This window comes from Esox lucius, chromosome 15 (genome assembly GCF_011004845.1).
Source record: "Esox lucius isolate fEsoLuc1 chromosome 15, fEsoLuc1.pri, whole genome shotgun sequence".
NCBI lineage: Eukaryota > Metazoa > Chordata > Actinopteri > Esociformes > Esocidae > Esox > Esox lucius.
This window is the reverse complement of record NC_047583.1, coordinates 3,684,001-3,708,415: the sequence shown is the minus strand read 5'-3', so window position 1 is coordinate 3,708,415 and position 24,415 is coordinate 3,684,001. Positions and strand designations below refer to the sequence as shown.

The following is a 24,415-nucleotide window of genomic DNA, read 5'->3' as shown; positions in this document are numbered from 1 at the left end:
AGAAATGCTATTTATTCGTATTCTTAACCTTGTACCCGTTTTCGAACTTTTCAAACAGTCTAAGGAAATACAGAAATCCATCTTTTTATTTTGTTGACCTGGCCACTGGTCTTGTTAGGTTTAATTGCATGACCAAATCTTACAGTTTTTATTTTGCAAAATAATCAATTTCCACAAAATATGTTGGTTATCCTGCCATTTTAAATATCAGGATTATTTCACATTTTAAATAAGTCTGCAGTTTCAAGTATGCTGAATTAAAAACGCAGTCTGGAATTTGGTCATCCTGCTAGAAACAGCTAAGGGAGAAGGCCAGGGAAATGTAACCACTCTTAAATGTATACCCAACCATGATATCAAATAATTGTATTTTTAGTTAGTGGTTGATCACAGTTACATTATAAAAAACAAAAAATTGATTAACAAGCTCGTAGTTCAGATTCTAACTGGGTTAGAAGAGAGTTAAAAATGGCAGAAGGACATCTTTTGGGAAATTAATAATGATTTGTTATATTGATACCCACCCCCCCAAAAAAGATATACAGTGGGTAGAACAAGTATTTGATACATGCAATAAAATCCAAATTAATTATTTAAAAATCATACAATGGGATTTTCTGGATTTTTGTTTTAGATTCCGTCTCTCACAGTTGAAGAGTACCTATGATAAAAATTACAGACTTCTACATGCTTTGTAAGTGGGAAAACCTGCAAAATCGTCAGTGATTCAAATACTTGTTCTCCCCACTGTATGTCTGAAGTTGGGGCTTACATGTACGGCTAACTTGTTTTCTCTCGTCACAGCAACTCCCCAAAAACACCTACACAATAGTGTATTTTAGGTCTTTTCATTAAAGTTTATATGTTCCATACCGTGTGGTGAGATTGTTTTTCACATTTTAACCTTTCGCAGTCGTGCGTAAAACGCTTCTAGGAACTGCGTCCTCGGAACACCTAAAGCACGCTTGTTGCCTGTGTAAAATACGACCGTGCGCAGCAACAGCACACACAGGCATTAAAAAAGGCGGGCCTGTTGCCCTCTCCTGAGATGCAGAGGTGAAGGGTCAGGTCCTGCTCGAGCTCACCAACAGCTGAGGGTCGTTTTGCACTTTGTTTTCCCTCGCCGCCATCTGGAAGTCATCAGTGCACGTTGTGTTTTCGTGCACTACGGACACAGGGTACCTGTCTTAATGATGTATTGGATTTAACCCTGTGTACGCCGGAAAAGAAAAACAACGAGTGGAATGCTTTAAATCGCGCGTGTTGCCACAGGCTATGGTTTTCCTGTAACACCGGGCTGGGGAAATCGTTTGGGTCAGAGGTCACTGGTTTTGGGGAAATGGACCTTGCCTATGTCCTGGGCTTGTTTTACGACTGTATGGGAACACGGCGCCTTGATAGATATGCTGAGACAGCATTTGGCTTTTCCGAGGCCCTTTGAAGGTAATGAGCTCCCTCTTCCCATGGCCGTAATTTCAAAATGAAGGGACCTCTGGTGGGACGGGGGCCTCTGGCTATTAGAGAAGGACAAAGGAAGGGCCATGGTCACATTGGCTTGTTTCGTTCCTCAGATGTTTTGGGTAAACAGACAACCAGAGCCACGGATTTAATGAATTGAGAGAACACTTGGAATGGACACCGTTGCCATTTGTCCTTTCATGACAAGAATATGGCCTAACGATTGGGATGTGCTGATCTCATATCATACTCGTGTCCCTTATCGTATCCGTTTGTCACAGATGATACTCATGATCGGATATACTCGTGATCAGAAAAACCGAACTGTGTTTTAAATTATGGCAAAGCCTGTATCTGCATGTTATTGCTCCATCATTCAGAGCACTTATCATTGTGACTCTGATGTTACTTTAATCACTCAAAATAAAAAATAAACGATCCTGACAGCTCAAATGGCCAATGCACATGACATATTTTTATAGCCTTTTATATAACAAAACGTAAAAGGATGGATGGTAGCTACGTTTAGAGTAGTTGTTTAGCTTTCCTGTACGATTTTAACAAAGTGAAAATAAACCTCTGGTTGTACACCATCCCAACTGTTAATGTCAAAATACTCAGGACTGACCGACATCTGGGGCACCTGAAAGCCAGGGTCTGGTGTCAAACCTGTTATTTCTTACAAGAGCTATTAATGTAGTGGTTAGAGGAAAGGTTAGCAATATTTTAACCTCAGGTCTTTTTTCAGATTATCTGGCATAACATGGACTGTAGAGACATGTTTTTTGGGAATTATTACAGTTATTAAGGAGGCCTCTCTCCGGGCTGCAATGCAAGTGAACGGGGCAACTGAAAATATATGATATAGTCAGTTTTCTAAAACGGGAAGGCCAGGGTATATTGATAAAGGTCTCCATATGTTCTCTGAAAACAATTAATGCCAAAACGAGCATAGCTTCTAGAAAGGCATTAGCCCACTGTCAATTGCAAAGTTTCAGCCAATTGATTGATAGGATAGCATCTTGCAGTTGATGGAGATTTGTGGGATGCACATCCAGGGCACGAAGCTCCCGTTCCACCACATCCCAAAGATGTTCTATTGGGTTGAGATCTGGCCACACTGGGGGCCATTTCAGTACAGTGAACTCATTGTCATGTTCAAGAAACCAATTTGAAATGATTAGAGCTTTGTGACATGGTGCATTATCCTGCTGGAAGTAGCCATCAGTGGATGGGTACATGGTGGTCATAAAGGGATGGACATGGTCAGAAACAATGCTCAGGTAGGCTGTGGCATTTAAACAATGCCCAATTGGCACTGAGGGGCCTAAAGTCTGCCAAGAAAACATCCCCCACACCATTATACCACCACCACCAGCCTGCACAGTGGTAACAAGGCATGATGGATACATGTTCTCATTCTGTTTATGCCAAATTCTGACTCTACCATCTGAATATCTCAACAGAAATCGAGACTCATCAGACCAGGCAACATTCTTCCAGTCTTCAACTGTCCAATTTTGGTGAGCTTGTGCAAATTGTAGCCTATTTTTCCTATTTGTAGTGGAGATGAGTGGTACCCGGTAGGGTCTTCTGCTGTTGTAGCCCATCCGCCTCAAGGTTGTGCGTGTTGTGGCTTCACAAATGCTTTGCTGCATACCTCGGTTGTAACCAGTGTTTATTTAAGTCACAGTTGCTCTTGTATCAGCTTGAATCAGTCGGCCTATTCTCCTCTGACCTCTGGCATCAACAAGGCATTTTCGCCCACAGGACTGCCACATACTGGATGTTTTTCCCTTTTCACACCATTCTTTGTAAACCCTAGAAATGGTTGTGCGTGAAAATCCCAGTAACTGAGCAGATTGTGAAATTCTCAGACCGGCCCGTCTGGCACCAACAACCATGCCATGCTCAAAATTGCTTAAATCACCTTTCTTTCCCATTCTGACATACAGTTTGGAGTTCAGGAGATTGTCTTGACAAGGACCACACCCCTAAATGCATTCAAGCAACTGCCATGTGATTGGTTGATTAGATAATTGCATTCATAAGAAATTGAACAGGTGTTCCTAATAATCCTTTAGGTGAGTGTATATATATACAGTGTAGAATTGCATGAGTCAACTGTCAGAGAGATACGGCATGAACTGGGCCTACTGTGTGGTCAGGAAGGAAGTAGCCTCTGCTTTTAAAAAATATTATCAAGAAACGACTGATGTTGGCCAAACAAAACCTACGTAAACGTCAAATTACTTGAACCATGTGCTCCGGACAGTCAAAGATGAAGTTGTTTGGGCGCAATGCCAGATGCCATTTGTGGTGAAAACAAAATACAGATTTTTGTACAGAAGCACCTCATACTGTACAAACTGCAAAACATGGAGGTGGTGGCATAATGGTTTGGGGCTACTTTGCTGCCTCAGGGCCTGGCCATCTTGCCATCATTGAGTCAACCATGAATTCCATATTTTACCAGATAATTATTGAGGAGAATTTGATGCCATCTGTCAAAAAGCTGAACCAAACATGAGTCTTGCAGCAGGACAATGATCCAAAACATACAAACTAGAAGGGGAAAAAGATTGTAGCTATTGTAGGGCAAGGGGTCTGACTATTTTCTGAACACACTGTATATATATATATGTATTTTAGGTCTGCACTGATCGATTGGCTCAAACTTTGCAATTGACAATGGGCTAATGCCTTTCTAGAGCCTAATTCAAGGAACCAATTTCTGAAGTAAAACACATGATCCATAATGCTTCTTTTATGTTCGTCTGGGTTGCGGCTGCTCCGGACCACCTTAAACGAGTGCACAAATGTTCTAGTTTACTATGGATGCATGGATTTGTCAATGGTGGTGTTGTGAATATCTTTTCACTTAATAATATTTTAACCAGTGGATTGATTTCCACTCTTCCTACGTAAAGTACAAATGGTTTGTTGTAGAAGTGCTCATCAACGCGTACTGATCAGTGGCCTTAAAGCCTCTTCCTGTTTTTAATTAAAATTCCTGAATGGGGCCCTTTAAGCCTGGAGACTCGGGGTGAGGGGAGGCCCAGGTTTCCATTACGGCCGGGCTGAGGATCCTGGGGTCATCAGGGTCCAGCTTCTGGTTTCTTTCAGCCCGAACTTGTGAGATGCCACACCCTCATTAAGCCACACCCTCACTAAGCCACAGCCCAGTAGGACATGTTCCATTCTTAATACAACCCTGTCCTTGTTTCTGTTTCCAGAAAGAAAAAAATGTCTGTGCCCTGCAACTGTAGAGATCTCATCCCATTGCGCTTGGCGATGGGTGTCCTCCCTAATAAAATATTCAGGCAGCCTGAAACCAGAATGTCCCAAGATTTTGGGTTCAAGATTCTGTCTGATATTTTGGCTGCAACAGTGGCAGCACAGGGTAACAATCTATGGCAATATCATATTTGTCATAAAGCAACATATTTGAACTAGACTGGTGCTGCTGGAGTCTGTTACCGCCCAACAATGCAGGGCTCAGCCAGTCAATGCCTCCCTAATATATATATATATATATATATAATATATACACTCACCTAAAGGATTATTAGGAACACCTGTTCAATTTCTCATGAATGCAATTATCTAATCAACCAATCACATGGCAGTTGCTTGAATGCATTTAGGGGTGTGGTCCTGGTCAAGACAATCTCCTGAACTCCAAACTGAATGTCAGAATGAGAAAGAAAGGTGATTTAAGCAATTTTGAGCGTGGCATGGTTGTTGGTGCCAGACGGGCCGGCCTGAGTATTTCACAATCTGCTCAGTTACTGGGATTTTCACGCACAACCATTTCTAGGGTTTACAAAGTATGGAGTGAAAAGGGAAAAACATCCAGTATGCGGCAGTCCTGTGGGCGAAAATGCCTTGTTGATGCTAGAGGTCAGAGGAGAATGGGCCAACTGATTCAAGCTGATAGCAACTTTGACTGAAATAACCACTCGTTACAACCGAGGTATGCAGCAAAGCATTTGTGAAGCCACAACACGCACAACCTTGAGGCGGATGGGCTGCAACAGCAGAAGACCCCACCGGGTACCACTCATCTCCACTACAAATAGGAAAAATAGGCTACAATTTGCACGAGCTCACCAAAATTGGACAGTTGAAGACTGGAAGAATGTTGCCTGGTCTGATGAGTCTCGATTTCTGTTGAGACATTCAGATGGTAGAGTCAGAATTTGGCGTAAACAGAATGAGAACATGGATCCATCATGCCTTGTTACCACTGTGCAGGCTGGTGGTGGTGGTGTAATGGTGTGGGGGATGTTTTCTTGGCAGACTTTAGGCCCCTCAGTGCCAATTGGGCATTGTTTAAATGCCACGGCCTATCTGAGCATTGTTTCTGACCATGTCCATCCCTTTATGACCACCATGTACCCATCCTCTGATGGCTACTTCCAGCAGGATAATGCACCATGTCACAAAGCTCGAATCATTGAGTTCAATGAGTTCACTGTACTGAAATGGCCCTCACAGTCACCAGATCTCAACTCAATAGAGCATCTTTGGGATGTGGTGGAACGGGAGCTTCGTGCCCTGGATGTGCATCCCACAAATCTCCATAAACTGCAAGATGCTATCCCATCAATATGGGCCAACATTTCTAAAGAAGGCTTTTAGCACCTTGTTGAATCAATGCCACGTAGAATTAAGGCCGTTCTGAATGCGAAGGGGGGTCAAACACAGCATTAGTATGGTGTTCCTAATAATCCTTTAGGTGAGTGTATATAAAATATAAACATTTATATGTATAGCATATTCTATTTATTTAAAAAATGGCCTTTTACAGTATGCTATTTCCCATACAAATTATTCTAGAAGATAATTTAAAGTGTGATGGTCACTGAAAAATATTTGAGGATGTCAGATCACACTGCTTGAACAAAACATGTGCACTGATAGTAGCCAAGTCCAGCATGTTACTGAACACTGTAGGTCACTTTAAACTTGCAATGTGTTTATCTCTGTGCTAGCATATCATTGTGTGTTGTCACTGTCTTACTAATTCACTGTAATAGAGTGTGTTGTCACTGTTTTACTAGGTCACTGTAATAGAGTGTGTTGTCACTGTCTTACTAATTCACTCTAATAGAGTGTGTTGTCACTGTCTTACTAATTCACTGTATTAGAGTGTGTTGTCACTGTTTTACTAATTCACTGTAATAGAGTGTGTTGACACTGTTTTACTAATTCACTGTAATAGAGTGTGTTGTCTGTGTTTTACTAGGTCACTGTAATACAGTTTGTTGTCTCTGTTTTACTAGGTCACTGCAATTCAGTTTGTTGTCTCTGTTTTACTAGGTCACTGCAATGCAGTTTGTTGTCTCTGTTTTACTAGGTCACTGTAATACAGTTTGGTCTAGCCCAGTGTTTCTCAACCCTACTCCTGGGTTCCCCCCTGCCCTGCACGTTTTAGATATCTCCCTTCTCTGTCATACCTGATTCAAATGATCAGCTCATTATCAAGTCCTTCATGAGCTACATCAGGTATGTTAGGGCAGGGAGAGATTTAAAACATGCAGGGCAGGGGGGCGTCCAGGAGCAGGGTTGAGAAATACTGGTCTGGAGTGTAATATAATGGACATGTAAACTGGAAGAAACATTTCAATAAGTTGCGCAAGAACCAATGCTCTGGTCACTACAATGGCCGAAATACCACCAATGCAAAACATTTTTTAATGGAAACCCCAATCTAACTACTATTCTTTCTGCAATACTAGTCTTCATCACAAAGCGTGTAAACCTCTAGAGGGCTCATTCTAGATTTGAACCCATGACCTTTCTTTGATTGATTTGGTAGCATGCCTTACCTCATGAATGACTAAGTGAAGAGGAAAAGCAGAGCCAGTCTACGATGAGAGTCAAACACAGGCATGCAGTGCACAATGAATTAGCAGGCCATCGCCTTAACCACTTGGCCACAACATTACCTTCTGCGTTTGGAAGCGTAGGGGGATTTGCTGGCTTCTCTTACCTCAGGAATGACCAAGCAAGGGAGAAATGAACAACCACTCACCAACGAGGATGGGACTCAAACCCACGAGTGCAGTCCATCAGTTTAGACACTCAGCCACCTTCACCGATCGTTTGTGATTATTGGTAAAGCATGTTCACTGACTGGAAATCTGAAACTTGGGAAGGAAGTTGATCTCATCCAATAAAGAATTATCAGGAAGGGGTAGTGTGGCCGAGCGGTCTAAGGCGCTGGCTTTAGGCTCCAGTCTCTCTTGAGGCGTGGGTTCAAATCCCACCACTGCCAGTTTTTGTATGGTAAATTGAATCTATTGTATACTTTCAACCATAATTTTTGTTTGTGCACATGCACAAACAAACATATTTACACTTCCGGCATCAGATCAATTTGAAAAACAATTGGTATTTTTTGGATGAGAATGTCTTAGTCTGCACACTTGTATTCAACTCTGTTATTAACATTAGTTGATTAACTGATTGTCAGAGTTAACAGGATTCCTTAAACCCCTGAATCAACAGTTTATGTATTACAGAAAAATACACACTAGGTGGCACTGGCACATTCACTTAATAACTCACTAGAATTACCGTAGCTTCACGGTGTGTTGAAATATAAGGCATGCATTTACTGTAGTTGTACAGTGTGTTGAAACGTTATGCAGGCATTTACCGTAGCTTCCCAATGTGCCAAAAGCACATACCAGTTTTACTTAAATGTCCTCTGATGGCAGAAAGAAATGTGTTTGGTACAGTTGAACACCAAATAATTTGCATTTACCCTAGATTCACAGTGTGCCGAAATTTTACGCAGCCCTTTACTGTAGCTTCACGGTGTGTTGAAACATTACACATGCATTTACCGTAGCCTCACAGTGTCAAAACATTATGCAGGCCTTTAACGTAGCTTCATGTTGTGTCAAAATTATGGACTGGTCTTTAGCATAGCTTGACGGTGTCAAAACATTACGCAGGCCTTTACCTTTGCTTCACGTTGTGTCGAAACATCACGCAGGCCTTTACCTTTGCTTCACGGTGTCATACCATTACATAAGCCTTTACCTTTGCTTCACAGTGTCAAAACGTTACACCAGCCTTTACCTTTGCTACGCTGAGTGTCGCAACGTTACGCTGTCCTTTTAACGTAGCTTCATGGTGTGAATGTTGATGGGCAGAGCAATGAAGCACCTTGTGGGAGTTGTGGTATATAACACAGCTAAGGGCTGTTTTCAGGCACTCTGTAATGCTTTGTGCATAGGAGAAGCCCTTAGCTGTGGTAAATAAGCCATAAACCACAACCTTTATTGCTTAAAGAACAGTGTTTTGACATCCTTATCATCAACAGCCCCTTGATCATAACCCACTACCAGATTAATATAGATGGATAGATTGGACGTTAATGCTACCGTCAGGAGTATTAGAAAATACTACATTTGTATCCTTTCCTCCTCACCCAACTTATCTCGTATCTGAAAGCTGTACACCTCCCGCACGCCCATATATGGGAGTCCTTTCAAACATGGAGCCAGATGTGATCTTTTCCTTTGGACAGCTGAGGACACCTACTGGACACTCTCCACATCACAGCTTAAAAATGCACAGCCAAACGATAGCTATGCCGTCTGTAAATCCACTCGTGAACATTCCACACATTGATATGAACGGCACATACTACAGGCACATTTGAAGATTAGTCAGATGGTTGTGAAATAAAATGTTAAGGAACTCTGTGTAGATTCTGCTGTCAGTTAGACATGGAGATGGTGGGAGATTCTTTCCGTGTAACTGTATGTTGATATGTAAAAATTTAGGTTTTTAAGTTGCTTTGACAGTTTGCAGGCTCATTGCTTACTCGAGTCCGGTGGCGTTTAATTTGTAGGCTGACTTGTTTGATACATGATGTTGCATGATGAAACCACAAGGTGGAGGCAAAAACCACTCAATGACACCTGTGCCGCAATGTGTTACAGTTTATCTGGGACCACTGATAAGAAGTATGAAAGTGAATGTACTTACTATTGTACGTTTCTCTGGAAAATGAACATCTCTGAAATGGCCTGTGGTCTAGGGTGATCCAGCGGTCAAAGCCCGTCTCCAGGACACATACACTGTTGGACGATGGTTTTGAATCTTGATCACTGTCCTTTCAGTGATTTAAAATACTTTTGGGAACATATTTTGCTGTATATATCACAAATCTTTTTTAATCAAATTTTTGGGGGGATTTGTTGATGTCCTCGCCTGGTGGAAACTAACTAACCAAATGTAATTAATAATAAGATCCACAGATCCCAACTGTTCACATTGGTTCTGAACAATGTATATAATTGAAAATGATATGTGGTGAGAGTTAAGAGGGGAAAAAACACAAGGCTTTTGTTGTTATGTTCTATGATTAATAGCTCTGGTCCAATTATTCCCAGCTAGAGAAAAGTAAACAGAAGCAACCAACATTTAATCATGTTTTGCCCTCAGATGAACTGCAGGGGTCAATGTTTTTGTTGTAGAATAAAATAATATTCTAAATTGTCTGGAGATCTGTTCAAAGCAGGAGCTTGCAGTCACATTGAAATTTCGGAATACGCTTCTAAATTATGGAGTTGAATAAATTAAAGCTTTGAAAGAATACCCATAAGACGTAAATTGGGATAAATATTCAAGGTAGCACATAGTATGAGTGGTGCGAAGCAATTTTATTATGTTCATCAAAGACTGACAACACTTGTCAATATTTGAAGGTATGTTTTTTTAATGATTTATTTCTAAATTATTCTAAAAAAATCTGTATAAATTTAAAGATGAGGTTCACTTGGAAATACTGTAAATACAAATATATACACCATCCCAAAACAACCATACAGTGGGGAGAACACTGGCGATTCTGCAGGTTTTCCTACTTACAAAGCATGTAGAGGTCTGTAATTTCTATCATAAGTACACTTCAACTGTGAGAAACGGAATCTAAAACAAAAATCCACAAAATCACATTGTATGATTTTTAAGCAATTAATGTGAATTTTATTGCATGACATAAGTATTTGATCACCTACCAACCAGTAAGAATTCCGGCTCTAACAGACCTGTTAGTTTTTCTTAAAGAAGCCCTCCTGTTCTCCACTCATTACCTGTATTAACTGCACCTGTTTGAACTCGTTACCTGTATAAAAGACACCTGTCCACACACTCAATCAAACAGACTCCAACCTCTGCACAATGGCCAAGACCAGAGGGCTGTGTAAGGACATCAGGGACAAAATTTTAGACCTGCACAAGGCTGGGATGGGCTACAGGACAATAGACAAGCAACTTGGTGAGAAGGCAACAACTGTTGGCGCAATTAATAGAAAATGGAAGAAGTTCAAGATGACGGTCAATCTCCCTCAGTATGGGGCTCCATGCAAGATCTCACTTCGTGGGGCATCAATGATCATGAGGAAGGTGAGGGATCAGCCCTGAACTACACAGCAGGACCTGGTCAATGACCTGAAGAGAGCTGGGACCACAGTCTCAAAGAAAACCATTAGTAACACACTATGCCGTCATGGATTAAAATCCTGTAGCGCATGCAAGGTCCCCCTGCTCAAGCCTGCGCATGTCCAGGCCTGTCTGAAGTTTGCCAATGACCATCTGGATGATCCAGAGGAGGAATGGGAGAAGGTCATGTGGTCTGATGAGACAAAAATAGTGCTTTTTGGTCTAAACTCCACTCGCTGTGTTTGGAGGAAGAAGGATGAGTACAACCCCAAGAACACCATCCCAACCGTGAAGCATAGAGGTGGAAACATCATTCTTTGGGGATGCTTTTCTGCAAAGGGGACAGGACGACTGCACCGTATTGAGGGGAGGATGGATGGGGCCATGTATCGTGAGATCTTGGCCAACAACCTCCTTCCCTCAGTAAGAACATTGAAGATGGGTCGTGGCTGGGTCTTCCAGCATGACAACGACCCGAAACACACAGCCAGGGCAACTAAGGAGTGGCTCCGTTAGAATCATCTCAAGGTCCTGGAGCGGCCTAGCCAGTCTCCAGACCTGAACCCAATAGAAAATCTTTGGAGGGAGCTGAAAGTCCGTATTGCCCAGCGACAGCCCCGAAACCTGAAAGTTCTGGAGAAGGTCTGTATGGAGGAGTGGGCCAAAATCCCTGCTGCAGTGTGTGCAAACCTGTACAAGAACTACAGGAAACGTATGATCTCTGTAATTGCAAACAAAGGTTTCTGTACCAAATATTAAGTTCTGCTTTTCTGATGTATCAAGTACTTATGTCATGCAATAAAATGCAAATTAATTACTTAAAAATCATACAATGTGATTTTCTGGGTTTTTCTTTTAGATTCCGTCACTCACAGTTGAAGAGTACCTATGATAGAAATTACAGGCTTTTACATGCTTTGTAAGTGGGAAAACTTGCAAAATCGGCAGTGTATCAAATACTTGTTCTCCCCACTGTATCTAGAACACATTAGAACAGAATTCTGATTATATAGACACAAATACAACCCAGGTCGTAATCCAACACATCGGTATGGTTACAGTAGAATGAGTTATATTATACGATTATTAAATTCTGACATTCGACTGAATTTGATGCGTATTAACAACAATAAGGTGGTGATTAAAACATGAAAATCTATTAATTTGGATCAAACTGTGGATGTTGTTGTTTTGAGTACACTGCATTAAACAACAAGCTAATGACTAGGGGTCATTTTGACCCCAGAAGTTGGTTAAGTCTGACAATTTTCAATGACTTTCATGACCACCTTTTCCATACAAAAAAATAATTGATTTGTGTTTCCTATTAAAATTCTGTCTATATTAATTGGATACATAGGCCCTTCTGTTGAACAGTTTGTGTACAGTTGTGCTCATATGTTTGCATACCCTGGCAGAAATTGTGAAGTTTTGGCATTGATTTTTAAAATATGACTGATCATGCAAAAAATCTGTCTTTTATTTAAGGATAGTGATCATATGAAGCCATTTATTATCAAATAGTTGTTTGGCTCCTTTTTAAATCGTAGTGATTAACTGAAATCACCCAAATGGCCCTGAGCAAAAGTTTACATACCCATGAATGTTTGGCCTTACAGACACACAAGGTGACACACAAATGAAAATGGCAATTAAAGGTGAATTTTCCACACCTGTGGCTTTTTAAATTGCAATTAGTGTCTGTGTATAAATAGTCAATGAGTTTGTCAGCTCTCACGTGGATGCACTGAGCAGGCTAGAAACTGAGCAGAAAAGAACTGTCAAAAGACCTGCGTAACAAGGTAATAGAACCTTATGAAGATGGAAAATGATATAAAAAGATATCAAAAGCCTTGTAAATGCCAGTCTCTTATTAAGAAGTGGAACATTTGGGAATCTCTTGATACCAAGCCAAGGTCAGGTAGACCAAGAAAGATTTCAGCCAAAACTGCCAGAAGAATTGTTTGGGATACAAAGAAAAACCAACAGGTAACCTGAGGAAAAATACAGGCCGCTCTGGAAAAAGACTGTGTGGTTGTTTCAAGGAGCACAATACGACGATACTTTAAAAAAAATTAGCTGCATTGTCAAGTTGCCAGAAAAAAGCATTTACTGCGCCAATGCCACAAAAAAGCCTGGTCACAATATGCCCGACAACACCTTGACATGCCTCACAGCTTCTGGCACACTGTAATTTGGAATGACAAGACCAAAATAGAGCTTTATGGTCACAACCATAAGCGCTATATTTGGAGAGGGGTCAACAAGACCTATAGTGAACAGAATACCATCCACACTGTGAAGCATAGTGGTGGCTCACTGATGTTTTGTGGGTGTGTGAGCTCTAAAGGCATGGGGAATCTTGTGAAAATTGATGGCAAGATGAATGTAGCATGTTATCAGAAATTTCTGGCAGACAATTTGCATTCTTCTGCATGAAAGCTGCGCAAGGGACGCTACTGGACTTTCCAGCACGACAATGACCCTAAGCACAAGGCCAAGTTGACCCTCCAGTGGTTTCTGCAGAAAAAGGTGAAGGTTCTAGAGTGGCCATCACAGTCTCCTGACCTTAATATCATCAATGTGCAACATATCAACGTGTGGTTCAAGCAAGACGACCAAAGACTTTGCAGGACACTGGAGCCCTTTTACGCAAATTAATGGGCAGCTATACCATCTGCACGAATTTGGGGCCTCATAGACAACTATTACAAAAGACTGCACGCTGTCATTGATACACAGTATTAAAAACTAAGGGTAAGCAGACTTTTGAACAGGGGCATTTTTTTCTTTGTTGCCATGTTTTATTTTATGATTGTGCCGTTCTGTTATAACCTGCAGTTGAATATGAACCCCATAAGAAATAGAAGACGTGTTTTGCCTGCTCACTCATGTTTTATTTACAAATAGTACATATATTACCAATTCTCCAAGGGTATGCAAACCTTTGAGCACAACTGTAAATATAATAACCAATCACCAAAATTACTAGTGAGGAAGTTGACCCTCATCAGATATTTTGGCCATAGATACAGATCATTTGCAGATGGTTTGACTATACATTGGGTATGATTGCAGACAAAACCTAAATTAGATATATGCTCATCTGGTTGGTTCATTCAGCCTATATGCCTAATTGTCAATATCCTCAGTAAAATTGTAATTCTACTAAAAATAGCAATATTTCTTTGTCAATCATGTTAATAATATTTCAAATGTTGCTGTACCACCCAATGCCAGCTGAATTTAACACACATTTTAATAACAATACGCACTGTCTTTTGGAGAAAGCTGCAAATAATATGAAATAAAATGTTATATCTACAGACCATGTGTCTAAACTGTAATTTCACTTCAGATAAAATTCTGTTTTGGTATTTTTTATTTCAGATAACATTAACTACACGACTAATTATGATTAGATAACAAATGGGTTTACTTCGCTGTGAGTGTTGCTTTTTCCAATGTTCGCTTCTCTTGTTTACAGTACAAGATAAATTACATTTTAAATAGATAAAATGACAACTTGTGGATGTCCTGAAATTGAACCGGGATATCCTTCTCATTCCTGTCTAGTCAAAGCCTCCCAAACACTGTGTCCTCAGCCCTCCTTCCAAACAGTTCTACATTCCGTGGAACACATTAGCGGAACCACCCTTTTCCCCAGAGGGAACTTCGGGTTTCTTGCCATAAATCTGTTACTTCTTTTATCCATTTAGTCGGTGTCCTTGCACCACCGAAACGTCCTTCCCACCATCCGCAGATGTCAATTCAAAACCTCCCGTCGTGTCAGATGGACGTGTAGCGTTTTCCAAAGCTGGTGAGCTTGATCTTCTCGGGGAGGATGACGTTGACCGAGTGCCCCCCCCCCCTCGCCGCCGGCCCCCAGCAGGTGTTCTCTCTGCAGACGAACCAGCTGGCTGTACTTGGCGTTGGCCAGCCACGCCTCGCAGCGGTTGAAGAAAATAATACCCGTGGTTCCCAGGATCACCAGGCAGGTCAGCAGGCCCAGCATCCCGAAACAGATGATCTGACTGCGAGTGACTAGGCTGTCGGCGGGGGGCGCGTGAATCGCCTCCTTCAGGGTGACCTTGGGAAGGTCCCCCTCGGCGGCTCTCAGGAGTTTGTGGAAGGAGCGGGGAGGAAGGCCGTAGTGCTGTGGGGAAGGTCGCCGGTCGGAGAGCTTGGCCGGCTTCAGTTTGGCGCTGGGTCTGCGCAGCTGCTGGTTAGGCGTGCAACCCCGCCCGGTGAAGGTGAACGCCGGCGGACAAAGGCAGCGGTACGGACCGATGGCGTCCGTCCGGTTCCCCGCCACGCAGGTGCCACCATGTCCACACGGGCTGCCGCTGCAGGGCGAGAGGGTTTCCCCGTCGGTGCTGTTGCAGGTGAGGCCGGTGAAGCCAGCAGGGCAGGCGCAGGTAAACGTCGGGCCGTGGTCGCGGCATTGCCCTCCATTGGCGCAGGGGTCCGGGTCGCAGCTGTCCGTGTCGATCTCGCAGAAGTCTCCAGCATATCCAAGAGGACAGGCGCAGGAGGGGTAGGCCGCCAAACCGCTGGCGTCGTCACATGTGCCTCCATTTTGGCAGGGAGAGCTGAAACACAACGCGGTTCAGTTGGATTTCTCTCTCAGGTCCAAAGCTTATGGACACAGAAGAGCCTTCTAGCTTTTTTTCTTCTAACACATCGGTCACATCTGCCACAGAGGCCTTTTTAATCACAATGCTGTTGTATACAGTGAATCGCTGAATCAAAAACAATGATGACATCAACTGATTGCTCTCACTCCTTTAAAAGATTAATTATGCTCCATTATTACTGAGCTCCTCCAATAATACCCCCTCAAGAAAGATTTGAATGACCGTACAAAACTCATTTTAGCAAGAAGGATAAAATAAAATGAAAATGATTGCTTGTTGAGTAAAGTTGAAAGGGCCCTTAGACAGAGCTGCACTGAATTTCATGTGGGGGTGCTTTCGTAGTCAATAACAGGTCTGCTTAACAAATAGCAATCTTTTGGTGTGACTCAGTGAAGCTGGTGCTGACTGCCTGGCATACAGAGAATATCCTGTGTCAATTTAAGGGGCAGGAAGGATGATCTACTAATCAATATAATACCCCATAATCTGGTATGGAGAAAGACTGAAAACAAAGGTTAAAATTGAATGAATGGCTTCGACAAAGACTGTGGAAATCATATGATATTTTCCAACCCGTTCGCTTGACACGGTCCCTTTCTCAGCTGGCAGCTGTCTCCTGTGTAACCAGGAGGACAGAAGCAGAGGAATCCTCCCTGGTCAGTCTGGATGCAGGTGGAGTTTTCAGCACACGGCTGAGATGAGCATCGGTTGGCGTCTGGAAAAGACCAGAGGACACTGATGGAAGAGTGCATCATTCAGTCATACCGGTTACAAAATGACCATCACACTGTAAATTAGAAAAATAAATCTGTGGTGCATGAAACTCTGAACTGTTTATATAACTGCAGTAAAAAGAGGGGGAATGCACTACTCGTAGTTGTAAAATTGCTGTTTTTCATGCACATCTTTTCTTTCAAAGTGTTACTAACTTCTGTTGTTGACAAGCTAGCTATGATAGCTAACCATTTTCATAAAACTCCAGCCACGTTTACTAGAGACTTGTGGGCTGAATGCCTGATGATGTCGCCAATTGGATGCATATTTCTGGTAGCCTGACTGCATCCACACTACGAGAAATACTAAAACAGTGAGTCTCTAGCCACGTCCTCACGCAGTTAGCCTGATATATCTGTCTAGATGTGTTCAGTGTCATTTAATGTTTGTTTACTCCTATGTAGTGTGTATTTGTTTATATTGTTGTTGTTTTGTGTATTGTCTTACAATTGATTGACCAGATTGAATACAGAAATATACCAAGAGCAACATAATTATTTAGTCTACCGAGTAGTTGCCATACCATTTTCTTTTTTATGGTATTCAATTTCCCTTTAATCACTATAACCTTCCCATTAATGAATGTCATAGCATACTGCAAGCTCCCATTATACAGTGGGCTATTTTTAAATGTATTTTGTACCGTTATTTTACTAGGTGAGTATGACAAAGAACACATGCTTATTTTCATCATCGGTAGTAATGAGGGTCAACTGCCTTAATCAGACAAAATGGAAGACTTGCCACCTCGCCAGCTGAGGGAATAGAACCAGCAACCGTTTGCTTCCTTAACGAAATGCCCTTGACCACTCTACTCTGCCAATTTGATATGGGAATGCTATGGGAATGCTCCATTGAAGTTCCCTTAAAACGGGCGCAAGAATATTGTCACTAAAACAAAGGGAAACCAGCAGAGGAATTGCTGATGACAAAACACAAACAGGTGTGTATGAAAAATTTGGTTTCTGCAAGGCATCCATGGGAATTTGCACAGAAAGTTGACTTGCAAATGAAACCTAACAAAAAACATGGAAAATCTACTAAATATTACTCTGGAAAGGCAAGCCAAAATAAAAACCCACACAATATTATGGAGTGACATACATCCAATGGTAATGTACATCCAGACTAATGAGGTGACCAGCCAAGGTAATATACATCCTGACTAATGAGGTGACCAGCAAAGGTAATATACATCCTGACTAATGAGGTGACCAGCAAAGGTAATATACATCCTGACTAATGAGGTGACCAGCAAAGGTAATATACATCCTGACTAATGAGGTGACCAGCAAAGGTAATATACATTCTGACTAATGAGGTGACCAGCAAAGGTAATATACATCCTGACTAATGAGGTGACCAGCAAAGGTAATATACATCCTGACTAATGAGGTGACCAGCAAAGGTAATATACATCCTGACTAATGAGGTGACCAGCAAAGGTAATATACATCCTGACTAATGAGGTGACCAGCAAAGGTAATATACATCCTGACTAATGAGGTGACCAGCAAAGGTAATATACATCCTGACTAATGAGGTGACCAGCAAAGGTAAAATACATCCTGACTAACAAGGTGACCAGCAAAAGTGAAAGACATCCAAACCAAAATGTTAACCAATGCAGTGCCAATCCTAATTAGGTGCTCTAAATCAGCTTTTAAAAGACAACAGCATGATCCAACAATCCTATCCACCACTACATAATTAATTATGCTATTTATGTTTTCAAGTGAGTTGGCCACAAAACTTCGTCAACTGTATGCAGTGAATATATAATTTAAGAAACTGTAATTTTATGTTTAATATTTAACTACATGCAGTGAGTATGTAATTTCAATAAATATAAATTGTATGTAGTGACTGTCATTTGACTAACTGTAAACGACATTTGGTGAATGTCATTTGAAAAACTGTGAACAGCATGCAGTGAATGTAATTTGAATGACTGTAATTGACATGCAGTGAATGTCATTTGAATAACTGTAAACAACATGCAGTGTTTATACAAGCCCTGCATTTGGAAAGCAGGAAAAGGTGGGTAAATTCAATGCTGAAGCCAACCCTGGAAAAATATGACAACATATCTAGTGATAATTTAGTTGTTTACTGTTACAATTGCATTCATGCTCTACATATTAACTAGTCATACAGCCTAACATATATTATTTAGTGGCACCACAGAAATATCTGGATACTGTGCTGAACCTGAAAAATACATGGTTCTCATGGCAAAATAATGTTGAAATGTTCCTTGGTCACTTTGAAGAAGGAACAATAATACACCGTAGCTTAATCCAATTGACAATTTTCTCTCCGGTAGAAGCGCCAGTCCTCTCACATTTTAATTTCAGATTTCTCATCAAAATATTCATGGGAATATCCAACAGTCCACTATGCTGTCCACTATGAAGTAAGTCATGTCAGCCAAAGCACAGGACTGTTTTCTAAGATTGAAATGATAAAATAATGGACCTGTAAAAAAGCCCTCCAAATCCATTATGTATAGGTCATACTTCATTTGTGATTGCAAACACTAATCTGCATCGCTAAAATGAAAAACAATGCAAGACATATCTTCTAATACCAGATGTAACTGTTCACGCTGTCTAAAACCAGGTGTAACTATTCATACACTGTCTAATTCCAGGTTTAACAGTTCACAACGCCTCTAATACCAGGTGTAACTGTTTATACACTGGCTAATACCAGGTGTAACTGTCCATACACTTGGTCAAATACCAGGTGTAGCTGTTCACAAAGCTTCTATTACCAGGTTTAAATGTTCACACAATGTCTAATACCAGGGCTAACTGTTAACACACTGTCTAAAACCAGGGTTAACTGTTAACACACTCTCTAATACCAGGGTTAACTGTTAACACACTATCTCATACCAGGGCTAAATGTTAACACACTGTCTCATATCAGGGTTAACTGTTAACACACTGTCTAATATCAGGGCTAACTGTTAACACACTGTTTAATACCAGGGTTAACTGTTAACACACTGTCTAATACCAGGGTTAACTGTTAACACACTGTCTAATACCAGGGCTAACTGTTAACACACTGTCTAATACCAGGGTTAACTGTTAACACACTGTCTGATACCAGGGCTAACTGTTAACACACTGTCTAATACCAGGGCTAACTGTTAACACACCCCCTAATACCAGATTAAACTGTTCACACACCTAATACCAAAGGTAAATGTTACTTGTGTAATTGTAAGTACCAGGGGCGACTGGTCATTAGGGGCAGGTGGGGCACAGCATGCTCAGAATGTTAGTGTGATCAATGTAGATCACACAAATTTGATAGCAAGTGGGGCTGACAGCCGATAGCCCCACTACAGCGTCATTTCGTATTTCAGACCTGATTGGCTGTCTGTCTGTCTGGCGCCAACATTAGTCGGCAAGAAGAGCGAGGAGGGTAGATTGTCTTAGCTAGCTTGTTAGCTTCACAAACTTCAGATAACTTGAGAGAATGAAAGTTGATTTCATACTCGAGCACCGGTTTGAAACCCTTAATTTGGAGGAGAAACTTGAAGTAAAGCGACTTGGTGCCCATCAGCCACGGGATATTGTCATCCCTCAAACTGCAGGTAAAAGTAACTGCAGGTTTAACATGGAGTGGTTTTTGAAGAAAAAGTGGCTAATGGTTAGCATACAAAAGAAGGCACTTTTCTGTTTTCCATGTCTGCTATTTGGTGGTGATGGTACTTGGTCGAGGATGGGTTACAAAGATTTGAAACACCTTTCTGAGAGGATTGCAAAACATGAGAGCAGCGGGAGTCATCTAGACAATGCTGTGAAACTGGGTTTACTTGGAAGTGTAAATGTCACGGCCCAAGTTGACAATGCATACAGGCGCTCCATTGAGCAGCATAACAAACAGGTGGAGGAAAACAGGTACGTTCTCAGTCAGATCATAACGTATTAAAATGTGTGGAAAATGTGAAACCACGACGAGACGGTGGATTCCCTGAATCCTGGAATATTCAGATGCATTTTTGAGACTATGTGTGAGGGCGATTTGAGACTTCCGAGGCACTATGACGCTCAGCCCATCTTCAAAGGGACATCTAGCATTGTACAAAACGAACTGTTAGAATGTATGTAGGAAGTGTACAGGGAGGAGATAGCCAAGCAAGTGGACGAGACATCATTTTTTGCCATAAAGGCAGAGGAGACAACTGATGTCTCCTGTAAATCACAAATGGTGGTTGTGTTGTGATACATGTTGCCTGACAATACAGTGACAGAGAGGTTTTTGGAGTTTGTGGAAGTCAAAGATAAAATAGGAGTGCCCACTCCTTAGTTGCCCTGGCTGTGTGTTTCGGGTCGTTGTCATTCTGGAAGACCCAGCCACGACCCATCTTCAATGCTCTTACTGAGTAAGAAGCATCTCAATGTCCTGGAGTGGCCTAGCCAGTCTCCAGACCTGAACCCAATAGAAAATGTTTGGAGGGAGCTGAGAATCCGTATTGCCCAGCGACAGCCCCGAAACCTGAAGGATCTGGAGAAGGTCTGTATGGAGGAGTAGGCCAAAATCCCTGCTGCAGTGTGTGCAAACCTGGTCAAGAACTACAAGAAATGTGTAATCTCTGTAATTGCAAACAAAGGTTTCTGTACCAAATATTAAGTTCTGCTTTTCTGATGTTTCAAATACTTATGTCATGCAATAAAATGCAAATTAATTACTTAAAAACCATACAGTGTGATTTTCTGGATTTTTGTTTTAGATTACAACACTCACAGTTGAAGAGTACCTATGATAAAAATTACAGACTTCTACATGTTTTGTAAGTGGGAAAACCTGCAAAATCTGCAGTGTATCAAATACTTGTTCTCCCCACAGTATATTTTGAAATGGTTTGTGCCCCACCAAATGTTTTACATATAAAAACGCCACTGACAAGGCCTGTGTTCGGAATGCCATCTGCTGTTGGTGGGATAATGCCAGGTGACAATAGTGCAGCAGATAAAACCATTAAGAGACAGCAAAGCCTGCCTTTGTCTGTTCCTAACTACTGTTAGTTCATGTCAGCTCAAGGACAGAATGTCAATGTGTATATACTGCATACAGGAGACACATTCTGTGCTATAAAAAATTGTTCTAACAGGGTTTTTCAGCAGTCCCAGGAGAACAGTGTATGTTACCAAATATGCATGGGTTCTACATTTAACTAAAGAGGTTCTACCTAGAACTATATATGTTTGATCGGGAACCCTAAAACATTCTAAGAAATACTGCAACTGGGCTCACCTTGGTCACACAGGCTCCCTGTCCAGCCCTCTTCGCAGATGCACTGCCATGCCTTCTCACAGGTGCCATGCAGGCAGCCCGGGTAGAGCACGCACTGCCCGCAGGCGACTCCGCGCCAGCCTGGTCTGCATCTGAAAACATGGTTCATACGACCGGAACATAGTTAACGTTGGCAATTAATGAATATGCCCGGGAAATTTAATTTTTTGTATAATTCAGTGAACATTTACTGTTTACATTGATTGAACACAGTTAATATTTAAATTTAACCAAGTCCGATGTATATAATTTAAGTAATACTTTAATTACCTGCATTCCCCTGGCTTTTCACAGTAGCCGTTTTCAGGATTACACCCCGCGCTGCATTCAAGAGCTTTGGATATGTGAAATACAAAACGTGAGATGAGCAACATCACTAAACGGAAAATAATATGTCATGCCATTTGTTATCATGATATTAAATGCAGCTACTAATTGGTTCATTTTTACCGTGTTAACTCAATGAGAGAGGCTATAGAAAGTGGACTATTTTCACGCAACCTCATTTAAATCACTACTGAGACTATACAAGTTACAGAGATAATTACCTTTGGTGACGCCAACATTCACAACCAGAACAAATACAAATGTTGTCGGACTCATCCTAATGTTCAGCATGCGTCTTCTCCTGCAAAACCAGTAACTGTCAAGTAGCACTAGTTTCTCTTTGCAGTGTCCAAAATAAATGCAGGCTTGTAGGACAGCTTTAATCTGCTCAGCACGCCCAGTTCTTCGGCTCGTAAGAACAGGTTGACATAATTGAAAAGTTGACGCGTGAATCATTAATATGCATGGTTTCAGCGTCGCACCTGAGGTAAAATGTGTCTTGCCCTTCTAAAAGAAAACACATACGTCACGCGGCTAAATGTTTCGATCTCTGTTGCTAAATCAGTAACTTTGCATGAGATATTAAATGTTGACGAAGTTGCTCCAATAGGTATTGATATATGTCATATTGGATTCGTTCACGCATTGCACAGCAGTCTGCTCACTGGATGCGCAGACGGCACTGTAGCTATTCAGGCGTGAGTTTTTTGTGAGAGGACAGAGCCGTACTGGTCCACGGTTTGCGCCTCCCACCTGATTTGGGAAAAGAGCCGTCGAGCATCCTGACCTGAACACAACGGTCAATTAAAGGTAAAGGGGCGCATTACATTAATTGAATTAAACTTACGGAACAATCTACAAAGTCATCTACAAAGTATTGGCTCGGGTTGATTCCATTATCATCCATTCTACATTACATTTGTTGTAATTTGTCATTGTTCATGAAAAGCTACGGTAAACTTCCGAACAGCGATTGTCAAAATAATTCTCCGGTAAATTGTCGTTTAAGTAATTTTTACAGACACTCCCATTCAAGCGACTTACAGCAAACTTGCCATACAAGGCCCCCGTGGGAATCGAACCCACCACCCTGGTATTACAAGCGCCTCGATCTTCCTGGACTACACACAGCCTAATTAATAGGCGCCCTGACGTGTAGACTGTTAGAACGTAGAAATTGAACTCCATAAAAGGACTTCCCTTTTTTCTTATCCAGTAACTGCTAAACATATTCTTCCCACGCGCATGCACGAGGTGTTTTCCTGTGCCAAAAATAGCGTATTGGGTTTATGGCGCAGTGGCCTAATTAACAGGGTTTTCGTATTCCCGTGGACAGACAGTATAGCAACTGCAGTAGATAAGAGGAGGGTGTTATTTTAACACTAACACCCAGTGTAATTAAAATTGGACTCTGCTACCGTGGACGTGACAGTCTGGCCCCTTCTCAAGATGCAGTATCTCTCTTTATGCTACATTATCGACAGCAGGCGCTCTGGCAACACGCTGTAAAATAGGCTACATGACCTACATACATGGGTGGTTACACGTTTTCACACGTCTAGATCCGGAGCGTCGTTTTTATTCAGTTCTTTTCAGGACAACAGTAACCGAGAAATCGGAGAATCACACAATTTCAGTACAAGCCATGTCAGTAGAAATTCCATAATTTAATTATCCATATGCATAGATACATACTCAATCAGAGTAATTTACTTTTTAATCTTTCAATCATTAACTATTTAAACTGACTTATAAACACTACTTTGTATTGAGTTATTTTGAAAGATCCATATTTCCCAGTGAAAACCTGAAAGGGTTTTAAGGCGTTCATGGTAATGTGTGTGTGCGTGTGTGTGTGTATTTGTGTGTGTGCCCACATGTGTGTATCTGTGCAATCTACCACAAACAATATAAAAGAACAATGGAAAGGGAAATGTAATAGGGGAGGCCAGAGAGAGAAAGAGAGGGGGAGAGAGGCGTGAGAGAAGGCTGGCGCATATTTTAGAATATTAAGGATGACTAATTTGCTTCCAGGATCTTTGTGTCTTCAGTAATTGCAGTCAAAGGTCACCAGTGAAAGGTTACGGTGGTCCCTGGACACAACCACAACACCCAGCTGCATGCTGGGTATGGCCAGAAGGGAGCCCGGTCAGGGCTTGAATCTGTGTTTTTAAATACAGCTGTTTTCATGACTTTGGGGGCATTTGTGTGTCGTGTGTGTGTGTGTGTGTCGTGTGTGTGTCTGTTAGGATGTTTACTAAGCGTATCTTCATCATATTCACCCCTGACTGGAAAAGGCTTTTTGGCAAATCCGAGCAAGACATCAAAGACTACCATCCATTGGCTCTTCCTTTTTAAATTGATTCTCATAGCATAATCCTATTATTTAGTTTGAATAATGCTTTAGGAAAGGATCTTTATGCATTTGTTCTAGGACT

At 41.5% G+C, this 24,415-nt stretch overlaps 1 protein-coding gene across 1 annotated transcript; it reads right to left on the bottom strand.

Annotated features, from left to right (window-relative positions):
- Positions 1-14,290: 14,290 nt before the first annotated feature.
- LOC105015994 (protein delta homolog 1) lies at positions 14,291-22,700 on the bottom strand. The gene is given in 6 exon segments (XM_010879523.3): positions 14,291-14,811; positions 14,813-15,518; positions 16,137-16,278; positions 21,612-21,742; positions 21,921-21,984; positions 22,199-22,700. Coding segments are annotated over 6 exon segments (1,374 nt in total). The 5' UTR covers positions 22,434-22,700; the 3' UTR covers positions 14,291-14,715.
- Between the last annotated feature and the right edge of the window lie 1,715 nt (positions 22,701-24,415).